Source organism: Caenorhabditis elegans, chromosome II, assembly GCF_000002985.6.
Source record: "Caenorhabditis elegans chromosome II".
Taxonomy (NCBI): Eukaryota; Metazoa; Nematoda; class Chromadorea; order Rhabditida; family Rhabditidae; genus Caenorhabditis; species Caenorhabditis elegans.
In genome coordinates, this window is record NC_003280.10 from 3,237,286 (window position 1) to 3,262,584 (window position 25,299).

A 25,299-nucleotide genomic window follows, 5' to 3' on the forward strand; every position below is an offset into this window, starting at 1 on the left:
CTTTTAAAACGTTTACTGCTCAAATCTACATAGTTTGTTTAGTCAAATATTTACCCATCTTTTGGTGGCCTCCCAAGAAGGAAATGTTCCTTTTAATGGGCGTTTTTTGTACAAGAAATTTTGCATATTTGCTTAGAATTTGCATTTAAAAGACGGTGTGTACTCTTGGAATTTTAGTATTCCTCTAAAAATGTGCTTTTGTCGAAAGAAAAATTTACCATGGTTTACGAAACTTCGTACCTATGAGAATTCGAATCAACTTCTTCAAATTATTGTTAATGCGAGAAAAGTAAGTTTTGAGGTTAATTTTAGATTCAGGCTAAGCTTAAGCCGAAGAATTAGCCTAAGCCTAAGCCTTAGTCTGAACCTAAGCTTAAGCCTAATTTTCAGCCGGTCCTTGTCTTCGGCTACCCTGTCAGCAATAAAACCAAAGGAGTCGTTCACTATGAAGGAAACGAATTTGATCTCAGATCCTTCTTGAAAAAATTCAACCGTCAGATGGAGATTTTCTTCAGTGAGTTTTGTGAGGCTCTGTTCTTCCAGTCTAATCAAGTTTTCAGAAGAAAGTGAGTCCAACGATTGGCTCTTCACACTGTACAATGCTGATGGTCTTGGTAGGGAACTGCCTTTTGAAGCGGAAGTCGCGAGAGTTCAAATGGACGCATTCTTTGATGAGTTACTGAATGAGAAGAGTCTCCTGGCAACTTGTATTAGATGCTTTACTAATACCACTCCACGACATCATGAGTATTATGATCATGAACATCAATAATTTTTTAAGTTAATTTTTTTGAGAGCCTTTTTTCAAATTGTTTCCCAGGAATTAAACAGAAGAAAAAAAGTTAATTTTGAACGTGTTCATTTTTTATTAAAATAATAAAATTTACAAAGTTGAATGAATGCTTGCAACATACTGTTGGGGTTCAACAGCCGCGTTCTCTCGCCCAAAAATAATTCTTAGAAAGTGTTTGAGCTTGAATGAAGAGAACAAAACTGTCATATTTCGCTTGTTACATCCCAAATATGCAGTTGTTATTAACAAAGGGATTGTATTCATTTCCATAACTAATTGGTGTATTCCATTATCAAATACGTCACGGAAGTCCATTAATTGAGAAACAATCATTGGGAGAGTGACCTTAAAAATATGACTTTGAATTTTTAGTTGCTCATTCAACTGCCAGATTTCTTACTGTTTTGAATATGGCTACTACCATTGTCTGCCAGAAAATGTATCGTTGTGGGTGATTCACTTGTGCTGATGTTAAATGAGAGAGCTTTCGAACACTTATTATAATTGGAATATAAAGCAACGCGGATATAAATACAAGAATTTGCATGGAAAAATATATAATCTGAAAAAGTGTTTGCAACAAAAAACTTAACGTTTTGGAGATATTATCCTATTTTGAGAGGAGCCGGTATTTTTTCAGCTTTTAGTATATTATTTTCAAAATTTTGAACCATCTGTAGAACATTATTTAAATCTGTTTATGATCATTATTTTATCAATCTAGGGCTCCAATGAGGTCGCCGCAACGGTGCCTCCGCCGGAAAACTACTAAAATACGAAAAAAACTGAAGTCGGACGATACTAATTGGTTTTCTTGCAATTGAATTTCAAAATACTAATGGTGGGAAAAACTCTTACCAGAAATATTATCCTCCATAAAGTTAACTGTTCTTGATGATTCACAAAATCAATCAGAAGTGCAACACCATGAATAATATCTTCAAATGTGAACATTGGAAAATAAGGATTTTACTTTAAAACACACACAGTAGTCTTATGTATGTGCCGAAATATCACCCAAAAAAGGAGAAAAATCTATTAATTTGGAAAAAATGCGGAACCGTAAACCGTATGGATATTTATTTTGTGATATTTTGGCATTTTGGAGCAGTTTGAGTATCGCTCCACTGCACACAAAAGGCTTGTAAATATGTTTTGAACACTTGCGAATTTCGAATAATTGTGTTTTAATTTGAGCGCCGATTTTCATTAAATGCTTTATGATTTTTAAAATAAATTTCCGTGTTAATTGTTCGTGTTATCTAAATATTGGAGATTTTTTAAACAATGATAAAACAATTTTCACCGATCGCGTGCAGTGAGGCGATGGGACAGCCTGACACCACGTGAAATCTCCATTTTCCAAACTCCACCTTTAATAAAAAAATGCAAGATAGACAAAATAGATTTTTTTGTTTACATAATTTTGCAGTGAAATGATACGTTTTTCTATCGTTGGAAGAAAATAAATAAGAAACCGCTCGATGGCAAGAAAAGGTATCAGAAGGTGAAACATTTGATTGCTTAAATGAAGTGCATAGAAGGAACTAGCGAACAGTACTGTAATTATTTTACATAATATAATCTGAAAAGTGACCTAAAGTTGTGATATCGTTCATTTTCTTACCCCGGTCGAACATGTTCTGGTGTATCTCCGTTTATAACAACTATATGAAATATACAAAACCAGAAACACAGTAGTATCAGAGACGTAACTTTCGTCATTGAATAAAAACGATTCGTGATTGGAAAAATGGCCATCTAGGTTAAAACTAAATTTTACAGTCAAACTGCACGACGCTCTACCTTTTCATCTCTTTTTCGGTTGACTTTGTTAACATACACATAACATGGAATTACAATGAAATGAAGTAACAATAAGGGGACAGTAACTGCGGGTGCATGATATTTGAGAAGTTTGAAAATTCCCAATGGAGTTCTTTTTTTGAAATCGGTGGAATTCATTTCAAAACCTGCTTCAGAAAAAAATCTAACTTATTTTAAGATTTAAAGCCGCCAAACCTCCTACGAGACAGGTGAATTTCTCAGAATGACACCATCGAAAAGTAGTTGTGTGTGTAAGTATTTGACGCCTGATTTTTTTGAATTCATGGCGTTGGGAGAAACAAATAAAATTGTAACGCCTACGTACCTGCCTACTGTATATTTTAACTTATAGCGAAAATTCCAAAAAATTTTCACCCATTGTTTTACTCAAAGAATAGGCTCTTTGAAAGCTGAATACAACTTTATTGAGATTTTGAATTACTAAAAAAGTTTTCATATTGATCTTATGCCCATATACAAAGTGAAAACGTGTTCCCCCGTGTATTAAACTCTATGATCTTTGAAAAACAGGTACTGGTGAGTGATATCTCGAGTGATATCAGAGGAGGCGCATTAGCAGGTGATAAGGAGAAAGTCCTAGCACCTCTGGATAACAATTGATTGGATTTTATTCATTTTGTGATGCGCAGTTATTTTTTGATATTTATTTTGATTTTATTGCTGGAAATTAGGGAGGTTTGGAGTTGGAAAGGTATATATTTTTTATTTTTTGAAAGTTAGAATTTTGGAAATATTATAAATTGAGAAAATTGCAGCCCCTTACCTCCGTGACCGCCCCAGAGGACTGGGGCTTCTTCAGTTGCCGACTGGAATTTCTGATGAAAGATCCGGACCATTCCTTCCGGGCCTGTATATTGCTGGAAACAAAGTCAACCAGAAGCCACAGACCGTACCAGATGTGCATCTCCCCGGACAACCAGCTGATTTTACTGGACGGTAAGCTACGTGCCTATAAGTAGGCCCAAGGTAGGCTTAGGTAGCCATAAACCTAATCCCTTTCAGATCCGCCTTCAACCCATTCACCCATATGGTGTCCGCAGTGTACGCCGAGGATTTGTCCGATGGTTGGGGAGCTGGTATGGCTGTTAACGTGAGTTGAAGTCTATAACACTTCTACAGTAACCTTAACCAACTTTCAGGGAGTCAATGGTCACGGATTGAACGTCCGCAAGAACTTTGACTCCTATGCAGATGTGCCTTTAAATCTGAACGACGGGATGTACCAGCCGTTCATCGCTGCGGCCACCGTCGGTGGGGAATACGATCTTTCAAAAATGCGTGAAGTTTCCGGATCCTTGGATCTCCCGATTCCTGGGGTCAATGAGTTGTTCGATTTGAACGCAAGGATCTTGGTTAAGACATTTTTGTTGCACAATTCTGCAATTGAATTTCCACTCACGCTGTCGGATCCTAACGAAAGAGCGCCCTACAATTTCCGGGTAAGGCTTCAAACTTGACAATATTCTACCAGTAAATCTTAGACTATGGTAGCTCTACAGTACCACTTCTGGCACTCAAACTATCATAAAATGTACAGCACCCCATTAACTTCGATACAGTATCATAACTTCACTATAACTACAGTAACCCTACAGTACCCATATTTTTCAGTACGCTGTGTGGGCTCCGGATCGTCATATGGCTTATGGACACGTGGTGCCTAATGTGAACCCATATGTGATCGGAAAGGACAAGATTATGGAACGATTGATGCAAAATCGGCTGAATCCCACTATGGTTGGGTAGTTTTAGAGAGCGGAGCTTAATAAATGTTGATAATAAAATTTTAATAAATAATAAATTGATTTTGAGTTGTGTACTTCAGATTTTTTTGAAATAGTTTACTTTCATACATTATCATTCCTTTACAGTGACCTTCTACAGTAATCTAGTACAGTCGGCTTTTGTAGTAGCCCTACAGTACTCTAGTCGTCTACAGAAACCCCTTGCGCAGACTAATTCCCTAAGTGCGTGCGAAAATTGAACTTTCATGATCTTTCCATCTTGCGATCCCGAGAAACTCGATTTTTCTCGATCTTATCCCTTATCATACAGAAAACAGATAAAGGAAAAGTTTAGTTTCCCTTTTCTCCAGCTAGTGACGTTTGCAGAAGCTTTCCGCAAAACAACACGGATCAGTGAGACCAATTGCATTGTTCTCCTTTTTATTGCCTAAAGTCGAAATTTTATTCCTTATCACTTCTTATCAAATCCCGGTCAAAAAGATATTGATAAGATTTCATGGAAATGTGTGAGAAACATGTGGACTAGGGATATTGAAGTTGAAACTTCAATGAGTCGCTACTCAGCCAAAAGGCTTCGTATCACAGTTGAATTCAAAACCGTTCGACGCGGAATTTGAAGTATGTATTACAATTTTGTTGCTTTAACCAACTTTCTAGGTCAATTGTGAACAAAGTTGTAGCAGCTTGAAGCTTCAAACTTCACGTTAAAATTCAAATTACTATAACATTTTTCAACGTTGGCACAGAATTTTGGTTTAAACTCTAACTTTTAGGCCATAAAATTTTGCGTTGGATTTTATTAAAATGGGATACGGAGACATTGATTTTTATTTATTTATTTATTTTAATACGATTCCATACGAATCGTGTCTCAAGAAAACACAAAGTAATACACATAATACACATAAATCAATACACATAATACACATAACACATTAAAATAAATCAATTCCGTCAATACATGGTAAAAAAAATTATGCATAAATACAATTCATAATTATCACCTGCAAATTGGATTAGAAACATAAAAGGAAAGAAAAGAAGATTTAAAAAAAGAAAGGAAAATGAGGGTCCAGATCTGTTAAAGCGAGGTTCCTATTGAGCTTAAAACTCTGTTTGTGAAGAAATGTCTCCTAATTTTAGTTCTGCATTTTTTCCAGATGAACTTAGTTTTGGTTCGCGTTTTGTTAGTTTCACTTATTTGAAAAAATTTTTTGATGTCCATGTCAACTTTCTGCGCCAAAAGCTTAGAAACAAACTTTCTATCAATTGTTTTGCGTCGAGTTTCAAACGATGCGAGGCCGAATAGCTCATTTCGTTGAGTAGATGTTAAGTAGTCCGGATCATTTATTTTGACATATTTACCTTTTTGTCTACAATAGAGTTTTCTCGTGAAGAGATTTTGTGCGGATTCTATTGCTTTCACAGTTTGTTTTTTCAATGGGGCACTGACTACAGTACCGTATTCAAGCACTGGACGGACAAAAATTTTATACAGTAAGGTTTGGAGCCTAGAGTTGTCGCTGCTGTAGTGATTAAAGATTACGTATATTAAATACTTTGCGTGATTTACTGCTTTTTCCCAATGTTCAGTGAAAGTCAATTTTTTATTTATTAAGAAACCTAAATCGCGGATTACATTATTTCTTTTTATCGGATCTCCTTCGATTCTGTAATCAAAGTCCTTTGCATTACTACCTAAGCTTATACAAACGGTTTTTGTATTGTTTAGGGCTAGTTTTGAGGATTTAGACCAGTTAACAATAACGTTTATAGCTTCCTGAAGTGGACTAGTTAGTGAGCTTTTGGAGATTTTGGTATAAAGCTTGAGGTCATCTGCAAATTGTTTACAGTAAACATTCGCGGGGAGTATGTCCTGAGTAGCTGAGTTTGAGTTTGAGTATGTCCTGAGTTTGACTGAGTAGCGACTCAGCGAATCTCCAAATAGCTTTAACTCGGCTCAACGTTGGCATAGAGCTTTGGTTCAAAAACTAGAGTTCATTTCAAACAAAATTTTATTCAATCAAAAAGTGGCTGCTGGTAGAATTTCTCCAAATCCCGTAGCTCCGAGTTATACACGATGACACGTGGCTCATTGGATTGAGTAGCCTCCCGGTAGGCAAGCATTGGGTTGTAGAATTGCAGCTGGAAATTGAATTGTTTGTTGGAAATTTTTGAAAAAAACTAACTTACTGATTTAGAATCAGGGGTGACTATCATTTGGAACGGGATTTTCAGAGTTGGCCGGGTGCCATAAGTCGTGGGATTTTCTTGAATAGAATTGGCTTCAGGGAAATTTGAAATTTCTGGGATTTGACTATTTTCTGCATATTGAGCTGGAAAGTTGTTGAATACTGAAAATTTTAAATTTCAGATTTTGGCGGAATCAATTTTTGATGATATAAACCTACCTCTAGCTTTAACAAAAATATGGGTGCAGCTCAATATCAGGTAGCAAATCACAATAGAATTTTGATAAAGCATTGTTCAAATCACAAACTAGACTTTTCAATCTTATCACGTCTTCATTCCTTTTATCCCCTACATTTTGCAAGGATAAGCTAAACCGGTTTGGGATCATATGACACAAAGGTCGGGAAGGGAGAGAGTGTTAGGTTGGGTTGGGGGAACCTGGGTTTTTGAAATGTTTAAAGGATATTGTAAATTTACAACAATGATTAACCAGTAAAGTATTTAAGTTTTCGACCAAACTCGGAAAAATATAAGTTTTTCAAAAATAGTGAAAATTAAAAGCTCTAAAAATCCGCCTGTGTTTAAAAATTTTTCTCGAAAACTGTTTTCCAAAATTAAAAAAAAATTACTGCAAAAAACTGTTAACTACACAAATGCCTGTAAAAATTTGAAAAATTTAGGTTTCTCGCCAATTCTTCAAATTTTAATATTTTTTTGAAAAAAAAAATTATTGCAATTTCCCACATGTAATATTAACTTTATAATAAGTTGTTTTTTGTTTTTCTGGTTTTTTTTTCAATATCTAAAAAGTGTACTAGAAGTTTGACCCCCCCCCCCCCCCCTCGAAGAAGTGATAGCGAACAGGATAATCTTGAGATAAAAGGGAAATTGGAAAGTGACACGGATTGAACTTTTGGGAATTTGGAAGAGATGTGTAGGAAAACTACAAATTAAAAATTTGTTGAAAAATTCAGAAATTAATTTTTTTTAATGTTAAATAATTTCTAGACTGCAAAAATTATAGAAAAAATTGAAATGCTTTACACATTTCTGAAAAATTCTGTAGTTTTTTTTTTGGAATTTTCTGAAATTTCCTAAAAAATCACAAATACTAAATATACGCATTTTTATGACCTCTGCTCCGATAATGAGCAGTTCTCCATCACCGACATCCTTTTTATGACCCTGCCATAAAAATGTTTGATTTTTGAAAATAATGAAACAAGTTACTTTTTTAGTAATATTTTCAATTGTCATGCGCATATGTATTTATTATCGAGCATATCAAAATGTACAAAAAAAAATTAGGAGAGCTCAAGTTGTGCCATAACACAGGCAATCTCTTCGTGCTTTGTATTTCCTGGATTGTGGTTGAACATGCGGATTTCCAGTTCGTAGGGCTTCTGAAAATGAGAAAACAGTGAATTTAAAGAAAATTTTGAGATCACAATGGAGTGTATGTAGTTTGTAGTTTGTGACGTCGCTAGTTTGAAACTGGAACATCTCAAATTCTAGCACATACTGCTGTACTGTAGGAGTTATGTTTTCAGATAATGTAAGGGTACTGTAGGATAACTGTTTTCCTAGATTACCAAAGGATTCATTTAAAGTTATTGTGGTTGGGTACTGTAGGAGTACTGTAGGGGTACTGTAACTTACATGCGCAGCCAGAAGCTCAATGATGACAGAAAACTGGCTCAAATCCAACGGCAAAATCAAAAACAGCGGTCCTGACTCCAACGGGCAATTGTGTGCAAAATCACAGCCATCAATATCATCCAACAATCCAAAAGTGGGAATCGACTTCCAAGAGCATCCACCAGTCCATCCTGACTTGTACTGATTGATTTTCACTTTCACCTTATTATCATCAATTTGTTCTCCATGATTGTAAGTGGTAAGGTTCAGAATAAACGGATGGCGGGGGTCAATCGGGTAGTAGGGCTTCTGATTAGAGTCCAAAGTCTGAATATCGGTGATTGAAAATTGCTCATTGTCGGAGCACATGTAGGAGTGAATCGCCTTGTCAGTACCATTTGGGAATGGGCAGTCTGCAAAGTTGACCGGGTTGGCTCCGATGGTGAATGCTCCGACGAGCAGGAGAAACAGAACTGATAACATAGCCAGAAAAGTGCAATGGTTTCCTAGTTTGGAGCGGGGTTTTATATGCTGAAACCAGTCACACCACCCTTATCAGTTTAACTATTTTGTGTCGCATAGTTAATATGTGGATGACGCTGAACGAGCCATAAAAGTGCAGTTAGTGAAGTAGTGATAAGGAAAATTGGCTGCTTGGTTTTTGAAGTTTGGAAACCATATGAAAAACGGAAATTGAAAATTAAATTGCAATCTCCGGATTCCAATTACAAACTACCTATGTAAGACCTGAGATGTCCGGTAGACTGCCTATTTTCAGAGAAATTTCCAGCTTCCAGCAAATTATCAAAATCTAGATATTCCAATTTATTTAATTACTATTATAAAACACAATAAAATTCTATACAAAATTTAATAACGACACAAATGCTTCGACTTTCCAACTCCCTCCACTTTGTCCATAAACTCGTCGAGCAATGTTTCAATCATATAGTACAACTTGTTGAGGCCAACTCGGTCGATTGTGATGGTGAGCAACCATTTCTCGGGGCTCTTCTTTTCACAGTACGCGTAGATTTCCATGGTGTCACTCACGGTGTAGACAATCACATTGGGGAACTCTTCGCATCTGAAATAATAGATAAATTAATGAATGACAAGGTAAAAAGCGCCGTAAATCTACAAGAAAACATTTACAATTTGGCAGAAATTTAAGTAAATCTACATGAAAATCCGCAAGTCTACACAAAGATCCGTAAATCTTTACGTAGGTTCGTAAATCTACACTTGCTTCCGTAAATCTACACGTCCTTCCGTAAATCTACACTGGCGTCCGTAAATCTACACCTACCGTAAGTTCACACATTCCTCTTGTAAATCCACATAGTCTTCCGTAAATCTACACTATCTACTTCCCGTTTATCTACGCCACCTACCGCAAGTTCACTCATTCCTTCCGTAAATCTATGTGTAGATCCGTAAATCTACACAGTCCCCGTAAATCCACACTAACCCCCGTAAATCTACACTAGCCCCCGTAAATCTTCACGGGCTCCTGTAAATCTACACTAGCTTCCGTAAACCTACACAATCTCCCGTAAAACTACATGTGCTTTCGTAAATCTACTCAACTTTTCGTGAATCTACACAGACCACCTATATCCTCACATTCCTCCGTAAATCTACACCTATTCCCGTAAACCCACACTAAAAACCGTAAATCTACCTAACTACCCGATAAACTCACACTTTTCCAAAAAATTTGATCGGATCCTTCTTTCCGGCGTCGCCAAGCACCTCAGACAACGCGAACACTTGCTTCACCAGCTCCGGATTTGACAGCGTGAACTTGTAGTGGAAATTACCGGCAGTTTTGATATTCTCCGTAGTCCCATCGGCCCATTTCTCGATAAGCCGCATAAAATCGTCGACCGTGTAGTCGTCCGCGCTCTCCAAATGAATCCTCTTGTTCGGAAGGCTGCAAAGGAAAGAAACCGGCACCGAACGTCCCAGGATCACCAGCTTCTTTGCGTTTTTGCAAGCATCGTGACTGAAGTTCTCGAATTTCTCAAAATCCTTGTGCCCAATCACATAGAGCCTACGAAGCGGGAAGCTCTTCTCATCAAGCATCTTGCTCAGCGAGCCCATCACCGAAGCCACGTTGGATTGGATCGTCAAGCAGAGAGCCTTCACTTTCAGGGACTCCGGGAACTTTAAGACTTCCGAATTGGGGATGAGAAGAAGCCCGATGCTCAGAGGCTCCTGGTATCCACTGAGCAGTCGGGAAATGAGATCCTCCATGGAGTGACGTGAGGGCTCACGGATTTGCTGGCCGGTCCGCTTGTCGAGCACGGTAAGCTGCCCATCGCCGAGTTGATACTCCACCGCGTTCACGAAAAGCTTGTCCTGTAGGAGGGTGAGCTCATAGACGTAAAGTGGCACTGACTTCTCAAAGGATCGCAGAGATGGGCATTGCTGGGAGAGGTGGAATCTGGAAAATAAAGGTTCGAATTTGCGAAATATTTTTTATTTATTTTTAAAATTAAATTTAAAAAAAAACTACGAAACTGACCGCTGATTCGCATCCATGAACCGAAGAATCGACTTCAAGCACTCGTCGGAAAATCCACTGGTCGTTGAAAAATTACCTGTCTCCATTGGGAGGAATAACAGATATGAATGACTGTTTCCTGTGCACAACGCCGCCGGAAAATGGACAAAATCTGTCTGTTTCTCTGCGTCTCCTCACTCAGTGCGCTCTCTCGCCGGCAGCTGTTCGCGCGGTGTATACAGGCGGCAGCGATGAAATTGGCGGTGTGGTTTTTTTTGATCTACCGAGGAAATTGGAGAAATTTTTAGGGGTTTGGGTTAGAAAAAATGAAAAAAAAAAAAGATTTTTATGTATTTCAGAATAATCTGAAAGCTTCTATCTTGGGAAATTATCGATTTTTTAAAATTTTTTCCAGGAATTTCGCAATCCTAGGCCTATGTCTTAGCCTAAGCCTAAGACTAAGACTAAGCCTAAACAATTCTGACTTTTGTAGTTTTTTGTAAATACTGAACCTTTTCCCGAACTTCTATTTCTTTTTAACCCCCTTTACATGTGATAATCGATAAGGAAAAGCCGAGAAACCCAATAAAATCCAGTTTTCCGAGAAACTTATCGCACTGATAACCCTATCTTCTTTTCACTTTCCACCATTTTTCTCGTCAAATAAACCGTAAAAATTATGAAGAAAATCTTATTTTTCTTGTATTTCTGCTGCAATTTAGCCCATGGGCTCACCCGACAGGATTTGTTGGACCATTTAAAATATGCACAAGGTAAGTTTTTGAACTTTTTTGCTGAAATTCATAAATTTTTCCAGAAACCCGTAACACTTTTGACTCGAGAATTCGACAAGGAGACTATATGAAACCTATCGGTTATGTTGGCGGAAAGTGATCATTTTTTGATTTTTTTCAGACAAATTTCAAGCCAATTTCAGACCAATCTGGCCGAGGGTCCTGGAAAGGGTCCGGTCTACCGGTGAGCTGTTTTTTGACGACGATAATGTGGCATACGTGGTGAGAATTTTTTTCAATTTAAAAATCAAATTTTTTCGTCAAAAACTTCAAAAATTTTGTGAAATTTGGTGTTTGCGTACTTTTGGCGCTGCCGTAACCCTGGAAATTTTAAAATCAAGCTGGAGAATTCTAGTTTTTTAGATCGTCACTAACTTTTTACAGAGAATCCGAATTTTCATTTGAAAAATACGTAAATGGAATTTTCCAGGTTCACGACCGCAATCCGGCAGGAATGATCCGAAAAATGGACAAGGAGAAAAATTTCGACACCGTCATGCAATTTTTGGAACGATATACTTAAAAAGGCGACGTTAAATATAAAATTTTAATAATGTGAATAATAAATAATTTCAAATTGTATTAAGTTTTCAAATTTGTCTGCCTATTTTTGCTGCCTACGTTCCTACCAACATGCCTGCCTTGGTGTCCGCCTACATGCTCACCTATGTGCTTTACTACGTGCCTAGCTACATGCCTACCTGCCGCCTAGTTCCTAAATTTTTGTGCCTACATAGAAGGCCAACACAATCTCCGCCCACGTGTGGCCGGAAAACTAAAACCCCGTTTTTCTGCAAAACTTTTCACCGATCGTTAAATCTGCACTCGCGATTTTATTCGAGGTAAAGCAAAAAAGGTATAAAAGTTTACCTACAAACTACTGAATCTTCAGTTTCCGCAGAGAAATAATTTAAAAAATGCTGCGGATTTTAGTTTTGGCTGCAACTTTTGCAGTTCTTGTTTCCGCAATCGACTTTGGCGGATCTTCCAGTGAATCTTGTGAAGGTTGGTTGTTTTTTTTAATAGATCCTGATGAAAACTGATCAAAAAACTCAGATGATGGTCATGGTCACGGTCACGGAAACGGAAACGGCAATGGTGGAGCAAATGTAAGAGTTTTGTACCGTTAAATGCAAAGTTTCATACTTTGCAACTATATTTCTAAGCAGGCACGTAGGCAGGCATATAGACAGGCACCTGGATAGGCATATAGACAGGCATGTATTTAGGCACAGGCTCAGAAATAGGCCTGCCTACTTTCGTTCAAGGTTACTTACGCCCACCTAATTCGTAACTACACATAAACATTGACCTTCTGCAAAACACGCCAGAAATGTACATACATCGAAGTTCACTGAAAACTCCAAAGTAGGCGGTAGGTAGGCACATAGGTAGGCACGTGGACAGGCGTACATACAGGTACGCAGGCAGGCACATAAGCAGAAGGGCAGGCATGTAGGCAGGCACGCAGGCACCTTTCCCAATTTCAGCGTGGCTGTGACGCTGGATGGAAGCGGTTCAATCGTCCGGCAGGCGGATGGTGCATGCGATCGTTTGGCGGTATTTTGAGCCGAGACTCCGCGGAAGCTCAGTGTCAAACCCTGGGAGCAACCTTGTCCGGTTTTCAGAGTTTTGCCGAGGCTCAATGGGTTTCCAGTGAGTTCTCTTTTTCAGGGAAATTTTTCCTTGAAAGCTTCTCAATTTATTTCAGCATCTGCCGTCTCTGTGATCAAGCGTCCCAGTGGTTATCTCTGGATCGGAGCACGTCCCAGTGGTTATCTCTGGATCGGAGCACGGTCACCACTGCCTTCGTCTGGACTGATGCCTTCACGACGGGAACCGCCGGTTTCAACTGGGACAATAAGCAACCTGACAACAAGGATCTTAATCAACCATGCGCCATTGTCCTGGCCGCCCACGCACCAATCCACTTCCAGAGCTATCAGTTCCAGCCGGCGATGATGGATGATGCCGAGTGTGCGGCTGATTCGGTTGCGTCTATGGGACGTACTATTTCAGGATATGTCTGTGGTAAACCCGCTAGACAGTGATTTTAATAAATATAAAAATTTCTGAGAAATTACTGTAATTTGAAGATGAAGATTCTATTCTCAAAGATCAGATTTTTTTCTGAAATTCGGAAATTCGGTAGACTTGAGCTAGAAAATCTCTAACAAAAATAATGTCTTTATCATTGCAATTTTGTATACATAAACAACATCATGAGCAAATAAAATATCAGAGTAATACATTTTTAGAAATAAAAATCACAGTTATCAAATCAAAGCCAACGTTTCTTGTCGCCTGAACTGCCGGTACAAAGCCTCGGTCTCCTCATTGTGAATATCTCGGGCTTTTGCCTCCATTATTGGGCTTACAGACCGCTTGGAAAGTGTTGGTGAGGACGGAGATGGCGGCTTACGATGACGGACCGGACTGTTGGCTTTTACCTGAAAAAATTTGAAATTCAAGTCAAAATAGGCCGTATCAGGCCATAATTTTCTGAAATTTTCGAAATATAATATATAAAAATTTATAATTCAAAAAAAGTCAAAATAGGCCGTTTCAGGCCAGTATTTTCTGAAATTTCACAGCACCGGAACTTACTTCATGCATCGGCGGGGTACTTGGAGGCGTGGATTCCGGACTGCTACCGTTATTTGTGGCCTTTTTGTCACTTTGATATCCACTGTTAGAGGATACTCCCATAAATTGATTATTTCGTTCGAATACCCAGAAAGTCTCCATCACGCCTTTTCCCTAAAAACATGTGCATTTTTTAGGCTTTTAGGATTACTGTAGCTCTAAAGTGACGCAAAATTCAAATTTCAATAAAAACCTACTTTAATAATAACATCTCCTCTGGAGGCAGTGTTGTATTGATTCGGATAATGCTTCATTAGAAGTGTGTAAGAAGCGGCGCTGAGGTGGATATGGGATGCTGAAATTAGGAAAATATTTACATGAACTTGTTACATGCTATATTTATGCCGAAGTTAAGCTTATTTTCGGTTGTTTCAGTTTAAATATGTAGGCTTAAACTAACTCAGCTTATTTCGGGCTATTCCGAACTAGATTAAGCCTTGAATTAGGCTGATTTTATCATGTTTCAGGAGAGATTCAATCTTAAATCAAGCCTATTCGGACTTAAATCAAGCTTGTTTTCAGTGGTTTCAGGCTAGTTTTAACTCGAAATTAAGATCAGTCTTGTTGTATCAGGATATATTTAGGCCTGAATAGAACAGTCGCTTCTCAGTTGTTCTAAGCTAGATTGCGGCCCAAATTCAACACGTTTTGGATTGTTTCAGTCCTATAACAGTCCTATAACAACAGCTTTTTAAAGCCATTTGCCTACCTTTTCCATTAGACTCCATTCTCGACGCAGTGTTCACCGTATCTCCAAACAGACAATATCTAGGCATACTCAAGCCCACAACTCCCGCCACACAAGGCCCACTGTTCACTCCAATCCTGAGCTCAACCTTTTCACGTGGCAAATGGGGTATTTTAAATGACTTGCAGTAAGACATAAAGTCTAGGGACAGCTCCACTATTTGTCTGAAAAATTTTGTTTTTTTTTAATGTGAATTTTAAGCCAAAAAAATATAAATACTTACTTAATATGAGCATTTCCATTTTTCGAGGGTAAGCCCGAGACACAGAGGTATCCATCACCGATTGACTCGACTTTATAACAGCCATGCTCCTCAATTATGGCGTCAAAGTTACTGTAGAGGTCGTTGAGCAAGTTGACAACCTGGAAAGTGCAGCTTCAAGCTTTCAGGCTTACGTTCAGGCCGTTCAGTTTGATATTGGTTTCAGTCCTAGGCTTAGTTTTAGGCTTAATTGCATGCTGTTTTAAACTTTTTTGAGCTTTTCACAACTTTCATTAAGGCTGCTTAAAATCAAATTTTGAGATATTTAAAGGCCATTCAGGCTCGGTTTGGTAATTTCAAGCTTATTTTTAAGCTTTCAGGCTTGCTCATGGCCCAACTTCAAGCATGTTATACCTGAAACGGTGAGCACTTCGCTGCCAACTGTGTGAATTTTACCACATCCGAAAAGAATACGGTGACAGAGTCAAAACCTTCCGGCTCCACAGTTTGGCCTTGTTTCAGGCGCTCGGCGACTTGTCTGAAAGATACATTAAATTGGAACGTTTTGAAATTTTAGGTGTGAGCCGTGACGCGACCGCGACGCGACCGCGCCGCAACCGTAACACAAAATTTCAAGGATTACTGTAGCCCCAAAAGTTCAGGTTCCGACTAATTTCACCACGGGGAATCCGATTTTCCTACTGAAAATTTCAGAAATCAGATTTTCCACCTACTTCGGCAACATTCTTCCCAGTAACACATCTGCCTTCTTCTTCTCAGCTGTCAATTCTTTTGTTCTGTCCTCAACTTCTACTTCCAAATTCGTGGTGTAATCCTCTAGAATATTAAAGACATGGTCCATAAGGTTTCCTTTCTTTGGCATCATGTTCTTCAAAAGATTACAGATTACGTCAGCAGACGGGCGGTCCGCGGGCTCTTCACTCCAACAGTCGCGGATTAGGATTAGCTGAAAACATTTGTTTTAAGTTTGACTTTTTTGTTGTAAGTAACTCACCAAATTATGATTTATCTCAACTCCGTCCATATCCAATTCAGGCCGTGGTGCGTTTGGGCCGCCCTTTTTGATTCGGTACACAATTTCTGAAAAATTGAAGATTTCAGAAAAAAAAAATAGTCCTATAAAAGCTTTATAAAAAGCCTAAAAACCTGAGACTTGACCCAACAAGACCTGGTAAGTTTGAATTCAAGTGTAAGCCATTGCAAGCCAGTATAGGCCCTGCTCAGTCCGCAGTCTTAAAGCCTAAAACCAACCATCAACAGTATCCTTCCTCTCCGCCATATTCCATGCCTCCTTCCTTGTCAGAACCTCCGATGCAATCACAGCCAACGAATAAATATCCGCAGATTTTTCAATTTGATGAGGCAGCAACGTGCCACGTATCACTTCCGGCGCCATCCACAGCTGGCGACGTTTCATGGGCTTCTTCTCCTCAGCCAGAGTGCCAAGTCCAAAGTCTGTGAGCTTGGCCTGCCAGGACTCGTTGACTAGTACAGTACCACTTCTCAGATTAGCATGAACGTGTAGGAAGCTGTTATGGAGGTACTTAAGACCTTCAGCCATGTCTCGGATCACACAGAACATGAAGAATGGGTCGATGGAGAAGTTGCCCTGGCCAATGATGTCCTGAAATGTGAGAAGTGATTTTACAAGCTTCAGGCTTTTATAGGCCTGTTTTATCCGGCCTATTCTCACCTGCAAGCTGCCTCGCATGCACAATTTCCAAACCGCCAAGTACTCGGGCCCGTCAATCGACATTCCAACAAACTTGTTCACATTTTCATGGTCCAACTTCCTCAATCTCACAAAAGTATCGTAATCCGTTCGGATTAGGTTTGAAGCCGGATGCGCGGTGCTCAGAACGGGCTCCTTATCCAAATAGAAAATCGAATAGTTGGAAAATGTGTTGTCGAATGTCATTTTCGATGTGTCCGTGATGTTGGAGGGTCCGGATTGTAGAGACCGCTTCGACATGCGCTCTTTGTCGCGTTTTGGCGGTGCTTGAAGTTTGACTAGTGGGATTTGCCATTCCGCATCTATTCGGTCACGTTCCAGACGTTTTTGGCTGAAAAGTTTCGGAATTTGTTAAGCTTTTACAAGTTTGAAATTGTTAAAAATTAACAATTTTGTGATAAAATCAGGAGATATAGGCCACCTGTCAAAGTTGAACAAAGTTTATATGTTATTATTATTAGTTTGCAGGCAATATCTCACTTGGCTTTAGAGATAGTTGAATTTGTTCAACTACAAAATTATAGAGAAATTTATTACAAATATTTTGCCAGTTGACAAGTTTTCACTAAAACCAGACGTAACTGAGATACAAGCGGTCAAAGTTGATTAGTCGATGCCCCATGTTCACAAGTTTGGTAGGTAATATCTCTCTTGGCTCTAAAGATAGTTGAGTATGTTCAACTACAAAGTTCTAGAGAAATGAATCACAAATATTTTGTTAGTTCACAAATTTTTGCTAAAACAAACCCCAAACTTTAATCACGATGCACCATGTCACTCACCGCATCACATAGAAAAAGCAAGTAATAACAAAGAGCATTGCGAAAATCAAAACGCCTCCAATAGCAAACACGAGAGCTCCATATTGATCCACAAATGATTGGGGGCAATCTGTACCGGCAAAACCGCAAACCGGAACTGAAAGTGGCCGCTTTCCACCGTACCAGTACCAGAGCGATGCCTCGTTTGTGTAGGCAAGAGAGACACTCTGGAAAAAATTTTATTAGAATTTTTGCTTGAAATTTATGTAAATAGTTTTAAAGGGAAATAGACTTCTCGTCCTGAAAGCCCCGTAAAATTACTCCCCACCGCTCCGCCGTTCAACGAGTAGGTCAGATTCATGAAGGACGCCTGATCGTATTTGTCGTTCAATGCGTAGAGCATCAGCTTTGGCACCCGACTGTTGTTGGCATTGATGGATACTTCGCCTGTTAGACCTGCAAACACTACTTGTAGTTTTTTCTGGTGCAGTTTGAGTCGGAAATTTTCACTTTTTTGAAATTTCAGGCTCTCAAAATCCCAAAAATCCCACCTGCAAAATTCAACTGCAATGCCCCATTAATTTTATCGATATCATTCAAATAGGCAGGATCTTGATTATATAAATTAGTAATTGCCAGGCCGTAAAGGTAAAACACGTCGTGTAAACTTCGGGCAAAAGCTGATGGTGGCTGAAATTTACTTTTTTCAAAATTGAAATTTTCCGCAAAAAAAATCTGAAAAAAACTCACCGAAGTTGAAGCATTGATGCATGCTGGTGTGGCACACGAAACCGGCGGGTTTACTACTACAGCTCCACAGTTCATGGTAAACGTGTTCAGGTAGTTTATATCAGGAACATCCGTGGACAGGTCCATCTGGAAAAAAAATACTGGGATTAGTGTGATTTTGACTCAAAATTTGGGTTTGGCGCGTTATTTTGGACAAAGAAACACCAATTTTGATGAAAATTGATTAAATTTGAATAGAATTGCGAAAATGGCGATGCGGTGCGGTCGCGTCGCGGTCAAGCCTATGCTTATGTTTACCCATATGCAAAAGTTTAAGGCTTAGTACTTAAAGCCTTAAGCCCAAGCCCGAGCCCGAGCCTAAGCCTAAGCCTAATCCTATGCCTACGGCTAAGTCTGACCCAAAGTCTAAGCCTAAATTCTCAGAATTATGATTTGATTTTCAGAAATCTCACGGTAACATCATTTGGAATTTTCTCGAAAATTCGCGGTTTTCACCGAAAAAAATCTAATAGTTGTGGGGAGCGTGTGACCCTACCGTGTCTGGGAGGTCCATCTGAAAATGTTTCAACTTTTTTTCGGGCAGCATAACCGGAGGTTACGGTAGTTGAGGCTACGGCTACCGTAATCCTTAGGGGACTTACTACAAGCATCCGTGTCGCCGCTTGCTTAAGCCGATCGTTGAGCCCGTCGTCTGGAGCAATATCCCAGAAAGGTGCTAACCCGGATGATACTGAAAATGTTGAAAAATCAGAAAAAAAATTTCGGGAATTTTTTAAAGATTTTTTTTTGAAGTTTTTTGAATCTGAAATTTTCGATTGAACAGGACATTGACGGACAAAAACATCACATTTTATATCACAAAACAAAAAATAAAAAAAACACTACACAACAAATGAAACATCAAACTTACAGCAGTTCAACTCACATTTCGTCAGCCCTGCACTTTGCTTGCCTGAAAATTAAACTTTCCGTTCCAGTTATTTCAAATTTCATTTTTTGAAATTAAAATTTTTATTTCTGATTTCAGCTAGTTGAGAGCTTTCATTTAAGTATAATCATGACTAGGTTCTGAAAAAATTGAATTTAAGGCCAGAATAGGCCGATTCAGGCCGGACCGTTTTAGACCCTAAATTGGATTCGAATTGAAAATGCAAAGAATGTATTGAACTGAAAATGTACTAACCGTAAGTTTCAATCAGTTGAACATATTCTAAAAGTTTTTAGTTTTGGGCCTGTCATTCAGGCCCTGAATAGGCCAAGTTCAGGCTCGAAAACCAAACGTTCGAAACCTAGTCATGTTTATGCTCAAATCAAAGCTCCTAACTAGGAGAATTCAAATTCTACAGTATTAATACATAGAAATTTCTAGTTTTTGGAGAAACTTACCAAACCCGATGCTTCTCAATCCTAACAGTATATGCACATACTCCTCGTTGGCCATGCCTTGCTGATCAATCATTTTCAAGTATCTTCGGCGGGTTGGAGCAGTTTGAAAGACAGAGACTATGACTGAAAAGTGATTGTTTAGAGGCTTAGGGCCGTTTTAGGCTTTTCGGTCCATCCGCTTACTTCTACACCTAAGCTTAATACGATTGAGCACAGAAATGTACTGTGCATCATTAAGATCTCCACCAGGAAGCGCCTGCTTCACCACCACATTCACCGCAAACGTATCGTACTCGTTGATGGCAGTTTCCACGTCATTTATCACTGATAAGGGGTAATCCTGAGCACTCTCCTCGTAGACAAGAGCCACACGATCCCACTCCATCATTTCCAGCAGCTTCACCAAGGAGAAGCCGAGTCTGGAAATTGAAGCTCCAGAAGTTGCCCTGAACAAAAGCAACTTACGACAAAGAATTCGCCATAATATTGGTCAAATACGGGTAACGCTCTGTATCAGTAAACTTCGAGTCAGTCACAAGACCCCAGCCAAGCATTGGGGTACTGTAGTAGGTTGCCATGGTCGCCATGATTTCCATGGCTGAAATTATAAATTGTGATGAAGCTCGGAAGCTCAGAGACTTACGATCTCGACACGGTGGCCCAATCACTACGTCCAGCCGCTTAGTCCTCATAAATTCCATGCCAACTGCTGCACCAAGAGATCTATCACATTCCGTATAGTTCACGGTTACTCTGGAAATTTTTTGGTACGTATACTTTCAACAAAAACGAGTTTAATTTTCAGATTCAGCACACAATTTCCGTTGTTTTGACATCCATATCGGCCTATTTCGCATGAAAACTGAGTTTTTCGAATAATTTTGGGAGCGCTGCGGTCGCGTCGCGGTTCATTTTTTGAAATTAGCTTAAATGGTTTTTCGACGTGGAAAGCACTACATTTCCGTCATTTTGACACTCATACCGGCCTATTTAGCACGAAAACTGAATTTTCGAGGTTTTTCGATGCGTTGCGGTCGCGTCGCGGTCATACTTTCCTAATATTGTTTTATCGGCATTTGTCGCTCACACCAGTTTAATCTTAAGATTTGCAACAAAATTTTCCGGTTGTTTTACGCTCATATTGGCTTATTTCGCATGAAAACTGATTTTTTCGAATAATTTTGGGAGCGCTGCGGTCGCGTCGCGGTCTTACTAGTCAAATTGGAATTCAACAGCATTCTCAGACTAGACTGCTTTATTTATCAGACTGAGCATAAAATCTGCATCGTTTTGGCACCCATATCGGCCTATTTCGCATGAAAACTGAGTTTTTCGAATAATTTTGGGAACGCTGCGGTCGCGTCGCGGTTTATTTTTTGAAACTAGCTCGAATAACTTCTCAAAGTGAGTAGCAGAATATTTCCGTCTTTTTGACACCCATATCGGTCTATTTAGCACGGAAACTGAATTTTCGAGGTTTTTCGATGCGTTGCGGTCGCGTAGCGGTCATACTTTCCAAAAAAAGTTTTGTCGGCATTTATCGCTCAAACCAGCCTAATCTTAAGATTTACAACAAAATTTCCGGTTTTTTGACACCCGTATCGGCCTATTTAGCACGGAAACTGAGTTTTTCGAATAATTTTGGATGCGCAGCGGTCGCGTCGCGGTTGATTCTCCAAGATAATCTCAAACCCACTCAAAATCAAACGGAGCAATAAATCCATCATCTCTGAGTTTTTGAATTGCCATATTGATAGCTCCACCGGACATTGGCCATCCTATACTGTCGAGTTCGGTCGTCTGTACAGCTGCCACACCAACTCGGATCTAAAATTTTTTTTGTCTGAAACTTGGTTTGCAATTCTAAATTTTTATTTTTCGTTTTAAAATTTATATTTCTCACAAAATTTTAACTTAAAAACTCAAAAACTAGAGCTTTTTATCTCAATTTTGAAAATTTGAGGGGTCCCAAAAATCCGCAAACACCGAATTTCACGCGATTTTCGAATTTTGAGCTGAAAATTCCTGAATAGACCAAGAAAAATACGTAAAATTCGAATTTCGCAGTGAAAATTTTCATAAAAAAATTTGGACCAGTGAAAAAATCGCGGAGCCCCACCGTTCTTCGATTTGCAGCTGGCACCGGTGTAGTAGTGGTTGTGCTCGACGTAATTTGTGCGTAGATCAAAAATCGAGGCAAAAAAGTCAAAAACCCAGCAAATAACAGCAAAAATAACAAGTATTCCATAGAAAATGGGCTAACAAATTGTGATTTCTAGAATTTTCTGGAAATTTTTTCGAAATGAAGTGTGAAGCCAGAGGGGCGACGAGGTAGCCGGATTTGTTGAAAGGTTTCAATTTTGAACAAAATTTCATGTGATATTGTTCTAAAATTTTATAAATTACTAAAATTTTTCGTAGGTTGAGACCAGTTGTACGGCTTCTCGATGCACCATGTGATCTAGTTCAGGTGACTAATTTTTGACGCCCACTTTTTGGATGGGAGCATGATTTTTGAAAATTTTGGAGGATTTAGTTTGGTGCTAAGATTTGGGGGAAATTTTGAAAAAATTAAAAAAAAAAATGTTTGGTAAATTTTTTTGGAATTTTTTTAAAGAATTTTTTTTGGACATTTTTTTCGGTTTTTCAGATACCAATAAAAAGGCAACTACAAATATTCTACACTTCACAAAAAATTCAAAGTTTTGAAAATTCGGTACGGTAGCCGCAAAAGTACGCAAACACCGGCTACAGTAACCCCAAAACATCCAACTTTGAGCAATTTTAGAATTTTGAGCTGAAAATTTAGGAATAAACCAATGTAAGAAAAACATTAACATTTCAAATTTGGTAATAAAAACTTTGTGAAAAAATTTTAAAATTATATTTTTACAATATTGAAAACAAATTAATGGTCCCTTAAATTTCAGAATTTCCACTGTACTTTCAAATTATATTTTCAGACTATTTTCAGAGATTTTGCCCAAAAATATACATATATAGAAATATACATATTTGGTATACAACACACAACCTTCCCAGGAATTCAATTGTGTTTTCGCCTGAATTATTAATTTTCAATTTCTTCATTAACTTTCCGCCCTTGTTTTCGTTTTTTCTTCGAAATTTTCCGCATTTCTGCGTTTGAATCCGTAATTCACTGTTTTTTTTTCCGTCTTCCCACACAGTTTTTCTCAGGAATTTCAGTTATTTTCAGACAAGTTTTCTTTTCAGAAAATTTCATAATCCCCCTCTCTTTGACTCGGTTTTACGTCAGGTTCCATAGAATTTCTATGGTTTTTGATGTCTTCTTGAGTAGAATTGTGTATAAATTCATTTTTGCAACTTGAATTCACTCTAATTTTAGAAAAAATGTTGAAATGGCGCAGTGGGATTTTCCAGGTGCTTGGGCCAACAGGTCACGGGTTCGACCCCCGGCTCTGGCTTATATGTTTTGTTAGCTGTGAAAATCTACAAAATCGAAGCTTGACCGCTTCAAATTCCCGGGGACCCGGTTTAATACACAATTTTCGAAAAATAGCACATGTGGCGCAGTGGGAATTTCCGTGTGCTTGGGCCAAAAGGTCATGGGTTCGACCCCCACAGAGGTCATTTCATTTTCAAAAAGCATGAGATACTGAAAATTTGGCGAATTACCATTTTAGAATTTCTCAAACCTCGGATCCCAGATTTTGTCCAAGTGGCGCAGTGGCATTTTTAGGATTTTGGTGCAAAGGGTGCCAGGTTCAATCCCCACCGGCGTCTATAATTTTTGTAGTGTGTGAAAATCTTAAAAAATGACAGTTTAAGCAATTTGAAGTTACCAAAACTTCAGTTTTCCGGATTTTATCACAATGTGTCCAAGTGGAGCAGTGGGATTTTCCAGGGGCTCAGGTCAAAAGGTCCCGGGTTCGATCCCCACAGCGCATTAATTTTTTTAAATAATATTTTTTTAGAAAAATATTAGCAGACATTTTTTTCAAAAAAAAAATTCAGCCCGCTTCTGCATTTTTCTGAAAATCCAATGTTTTGTATTTTGTTTTTTTGTCTCTTCCCAAATTTTTAATCTTCTATGCACCGAAATTCGTGAGCCATCGAAAATGCATGAAACATAAAAACTGAAAAAAGAGGAACATTTCCTTGTCTGAAATGTGAAATTTCAGCTATTTTTTCAAAAAAAATTTTTCTGAAAAAAATGCGCACCGCCCATTTCCTTGCTCGGTGATGAAGCCTAATCCGCCCCGTTTTGGTGCTTTTTTTGCTCATTTCCGATGGCTTTGAAGATCAATGACACTTTTCCCTCTAGTTTTCTATTCTTTTGACACGTAGTCACTTCTATTTCTGCCGGTTTTTGTAGTCCTTTTGAACAATATTTGAATAATTCAGTGAAAACGTTTTTCTTCACTTTTTTTCCGAAAATTTCGAACTTTACAGATTCTGACGAATCACCAAAAATTTAGAAATGAAGTTTGACATCTAAAGTGGGTCGTTCGGAGCAATTGGAGCACAATGTGCTTAGGAATGCTCGAAATTTTCCGAATTTGGTGAACATTTCCATTATGGGTGTCATATCAAAGTTTTTAACAAACAGAATTCAAATTTCTGTGTGAAAAAATTTTTTATTTTAAAATTTTGAGCAAATTGAGCATTAAAAATGCTCCAAAATATTGAAATCGAATTTTTTTTGCACTTTCAGCTTCAATTCTACAAAACTCACAATTTTTGCCAAAACAAAAAGTTTGGAGCATTTGGGGCAGAGCCTAAGCTCAAGCATAAGCCTAAACCTAAAACTAAGCCTAAGCCTAAGCCGAAGCCAAAGCCTATGCCTAAGTCTAAGCTTGAACCTAAGTTTATGTCTAAGCCTAAGCGTAAGCCTAAGCCTAGGCCTATGCCAAAGCCTAAGCTTAAGCCTTAACGTAAGCCTCAGCCGAAGCCTAAGCCTACGATTAACCAAAGCCTAAGCCTAACCCTCTGCCTGAGCCTGAGCCTGATTACCTCAAAACAGCTTCCAAATCCAAATTTTGTTCAATTTTCATGCTTACGTAAAAAATTCAGTTTGAAATTTGCCCTTTCCCTTGAAAAAATCACATGGCTCGTCATACTTTTTCCCTAAACCAAAAAAAACCTCAAGAAATTATTATGATATAAGTTTTTCCCACCACAAAACGTATGCCTTATGACACTGTGATATTTAATTATTTTTCATGAATTTCTGGAATTTACGTCTCACCCCGCCCCTTTTGACGTCACTTTTTTAAAGGAAAAACTCGGAGAGTCGCCGTAAATCATGTCACTTTGTTCGTTTTTTCTTGAAAAAATTCGAGAATTCAAGTTGATTTACTAGTGAAGAATGTGATATAAGCTGGAATAGTTTCAGAAAAATATGATTTTTAAGATTTTTAAATTTTTAAAATTTTTTTCAAATTTACCAAAAAAAAAAGTGTTCAGTGGCTCAATGTGGCTCAATGAAATTTTTCCCATGTTCGGCCCATGAGGTCAAGGGTTCAATCCCGGCTGTGGTTAATTGTTTTTA

The 25,299-nt window shown here is 38.4% G+C and overlaps 8 protein-coding genes, 1 non-coding gene and 1 pseudogene across 12 annotated transcripts; 4 read left to right on the plus strand and 6 right to left on the minus strand.

The window, feature by feature from the left end:
• The first annotated feature begins 185 nt into the window (after positions 1 to 185).
• C17F4.11 (DUF488 family protein) lies at positions 186 to 896 on the plus strand. Its single transcript, NM_001026795.2, has 3 exons — positions 186 to 289; positions 391 to 514; positions 561 to 896. Exons 1-3 carry the CDS (start codon positions 191 to 193, stop codon positions 770 to 772), a joined length of 435 nt encoding a protein of 144 aa, NP_001021966.1. The 5' UTR covers positions 186 to 190; the 3' UTR covers positions 773 to 896.
• On the minus strand, positions 884 to 2,758 carry srz-68 (annotated as a pseudogene). Its single transcript is given in 6 exon segments — positions 884 to 1,138; positions 1,194 to 1,355; positions 2,100 to 2,348; positions 2,350 to 2,353; positions 2,421 to 2,554; positions 2,600 to 2,758. Coding segments are annotated over 6 exon segments (963 nt in total).
• Positions 2,759 to 3,221: 463 nt separating this feature from the next.
• C17F4.3 (Aromatic peroxygenase) lies at positions 3,222 to 4,460 on the plus strand. The gene is made up of 5 exons (NM_062085.5): positions 3,222 to 3,332; positions 3,397 to 3,577; positions 3,644 to 3,731; positions 3,781 to 4,080; positions 4,253 to 4,460. Exons 1-5 carry the CDS (start codon positions 3,263 to 3,265, stop codon positions 4,385 to 4,387), a joined length of 774 nt encoding a protein of 257 aa, NP_494486.1. The 5' UTR covers positions 3,222 to 3,262; the 3' UTR covers positions 4,388 to 4,460.
• A 1,909-nt stretch (positions 4,461 to 6,369) lies between these two features.
• On the minus strand, positions 6,370 to 6,885 carry C17F4.12 (uncharacterized protein). The gene is made up of 3 exons (NM_001026796.3): positions 6,798 to 6,885; positions 6,580 to 6,740; positions 6,370 to 6,531 (listed from the first exon to the last, which is right to left on the minus strand). The coding sequence occupies exons 1-3, from the start codon at positions 6,868 to 6,870 to the stop codon at positions 6,406 to 6,408; spliced, it is 360 nt and encodes a 119-aa protein (NP_001021967.1). The 5' UTR covers positions 6,871 to 6,885; the 3' UTR covers positions 6,370 to 6,405.
• Positions 6,886 to 7,801: 916 nt separating this feature from the next.
• On the minus strand, positions 7,802 to 8,730 carry C17F4.7 (MD-2-related lipid-recognition domain-containing protein). The gene is made up of 2 exons (NM_062086.10): positions 8,239 to 8,730; positions 7,802 to 7,982 (listed from the first exon to the last, which is right to left on the minus strand). Exons 1-2 carry the CDS (start codon positions 8,698 to 8,700, stop codon positions 7,884 to 7,886), a joined length of 561 nt encoding a protein of 186 aa, NP_494487.1. The 5' UTR covers positions 8,701 to 8,730; the 3' UTR covers positions 7,802 to 7,883.
• A 300-nt stretch (positions 8,731 to 9,030) lies between these two features.
• On the minus strand, positions 9,031 to 10,838 carry fbxc-50 (F-box domain-containing protein). Its single transcript, NM_062087.5, has 3 exons — positions 10,748 to 10,838; positions 9,923 to 10,666; positions 9,031 to 9,304 (listed from the first exon to the last, which is right to left on the minus strand). Exons 1-3 carry the CDS (start codon positions 10,831 to 10,833, stop codon positions 9,088 to 9,090), a joined length of 1,047 nt encoding a protein of 348 aa, NP_494488.1. The 5' UTR covers positions 10,834 to 10,838; the 3' UTR covers positions 9,031 to 9,087.
• Positions 10,839 to 11,382: 544 nt separating this feature from the next.
• Positions 11,383 to 12,101, plus strand: C17F4.2 (Neuropeptide-Like Protein). Its single transcript, NM_062088.5, has 4 exons — positions 11,383 to 11,499; positions 11,544 to 11,616; positions 11,664 to 11,742; positions 11,951 to 12,101. The coding sequence occupies exons 1-4, from the start codon at positions 11,406 to 11,408 to the stop codon at positions 12,041 to 12,043; spliced, it is 339 nt and encodes a 112-aa protein (NP_494489.1). The 5' UTR covers positions 11,383 to 11,405; the 3' UTR covers positions 12,044 to 12,101.
• C17F4.13 lies at positions 11,808 to 11,857 on the minus strand. Its single transcript, NR_050946.1, has one exon. It is a non-coding gene; the product is annotated as an Unclassified non-coding RNA C17F4.13 (non-coding RNA).
• A 319-nt stretch (positions 12,102 to 12,420) lies between the features above and the next one.
• On the plus strand, positions 12,421 to 13,600 carry clec-124 (C-type lectin domain-containing protein). Its single transcript, NM_001356828.2, has 4 exons — positions 12,421 to 12,525; positions 12,577 to 12,629; positions 13,011 to 13,176; positions 13,232 to 13,600. Exons 1-4 carry the CDS (start codon positions 12,438 to 12,440, stop codon positions 13,480 to 13,482), a joined length of 558 nt encoding a protein of 185 aa, NP_001343624.1. The 5' UTR covers positions 12,421 to 12,437; the 3' UTR covers positions 13,483 to 13,600.
• Positions 13,601 to 13,689: 89 nt separating this feature from the next.
• gcy-19 (Guanylate cyclase) lies at positions 13,690 to 22,069 on the minus strand (the record flags this gene model as incomplete). Of its 3 annotated transcripts, NM_001361854.3 has the most annotated exons (23): positions 13,797 to 13,970; positions 14,128 to 14,280; positions 14,364 to 14,461; positions 14,876 to 15,078; positions 15,138 to 15,277; positions 15,531 to 15,654; positions 15,851 to 16,083; positions 16,132 to 16,217; positions 16,389 to 16,761; positions 16,831 to 17,200; positions 17,652 to 17,857; positions 17,959 to 18,086; positions 18,182 to 18,320; positions 18,381 to 18,506; positions 18,916 to 18,933; positions 19,022 to 19,110; positions 19,291 to 19,332; positions 19,767 to 19,889; positions 19,950 to 20,185; positions 20,232 to 20,364; positions 20,410 to 20,519; positions 21,463 to 21,593; positions 21,886 to 22,014. In NM_001361854.3, the coding sequence occupies 23 exons, from the start codon at positions 22,012 to 22,014 to the stop codon at positions 13,797 to 13,799; spliced, it is 3,564 nt and encodes a 1,187-aa protein (NP_001348702.1). The 3 variants fall into 3 exon arrangements, with proteins under 3 accessions (NP_001348700.1, NP_001348702.1, NP_001348701.1); NM_001361853.3 differs by lacking the exon at positions 18,916 to 18,933 and having other exon boundaries at positions 13,690 to 13,970; positions 21,886 to 22,069; NM_001361852.3 differs by lacking the exon at positions 18,916 to 18,933 and having other exon boundaries at positions 19,306 to 19,332.
• Positions 22,070 to 25,299: the final 3,230 nt, after the last annotated feature.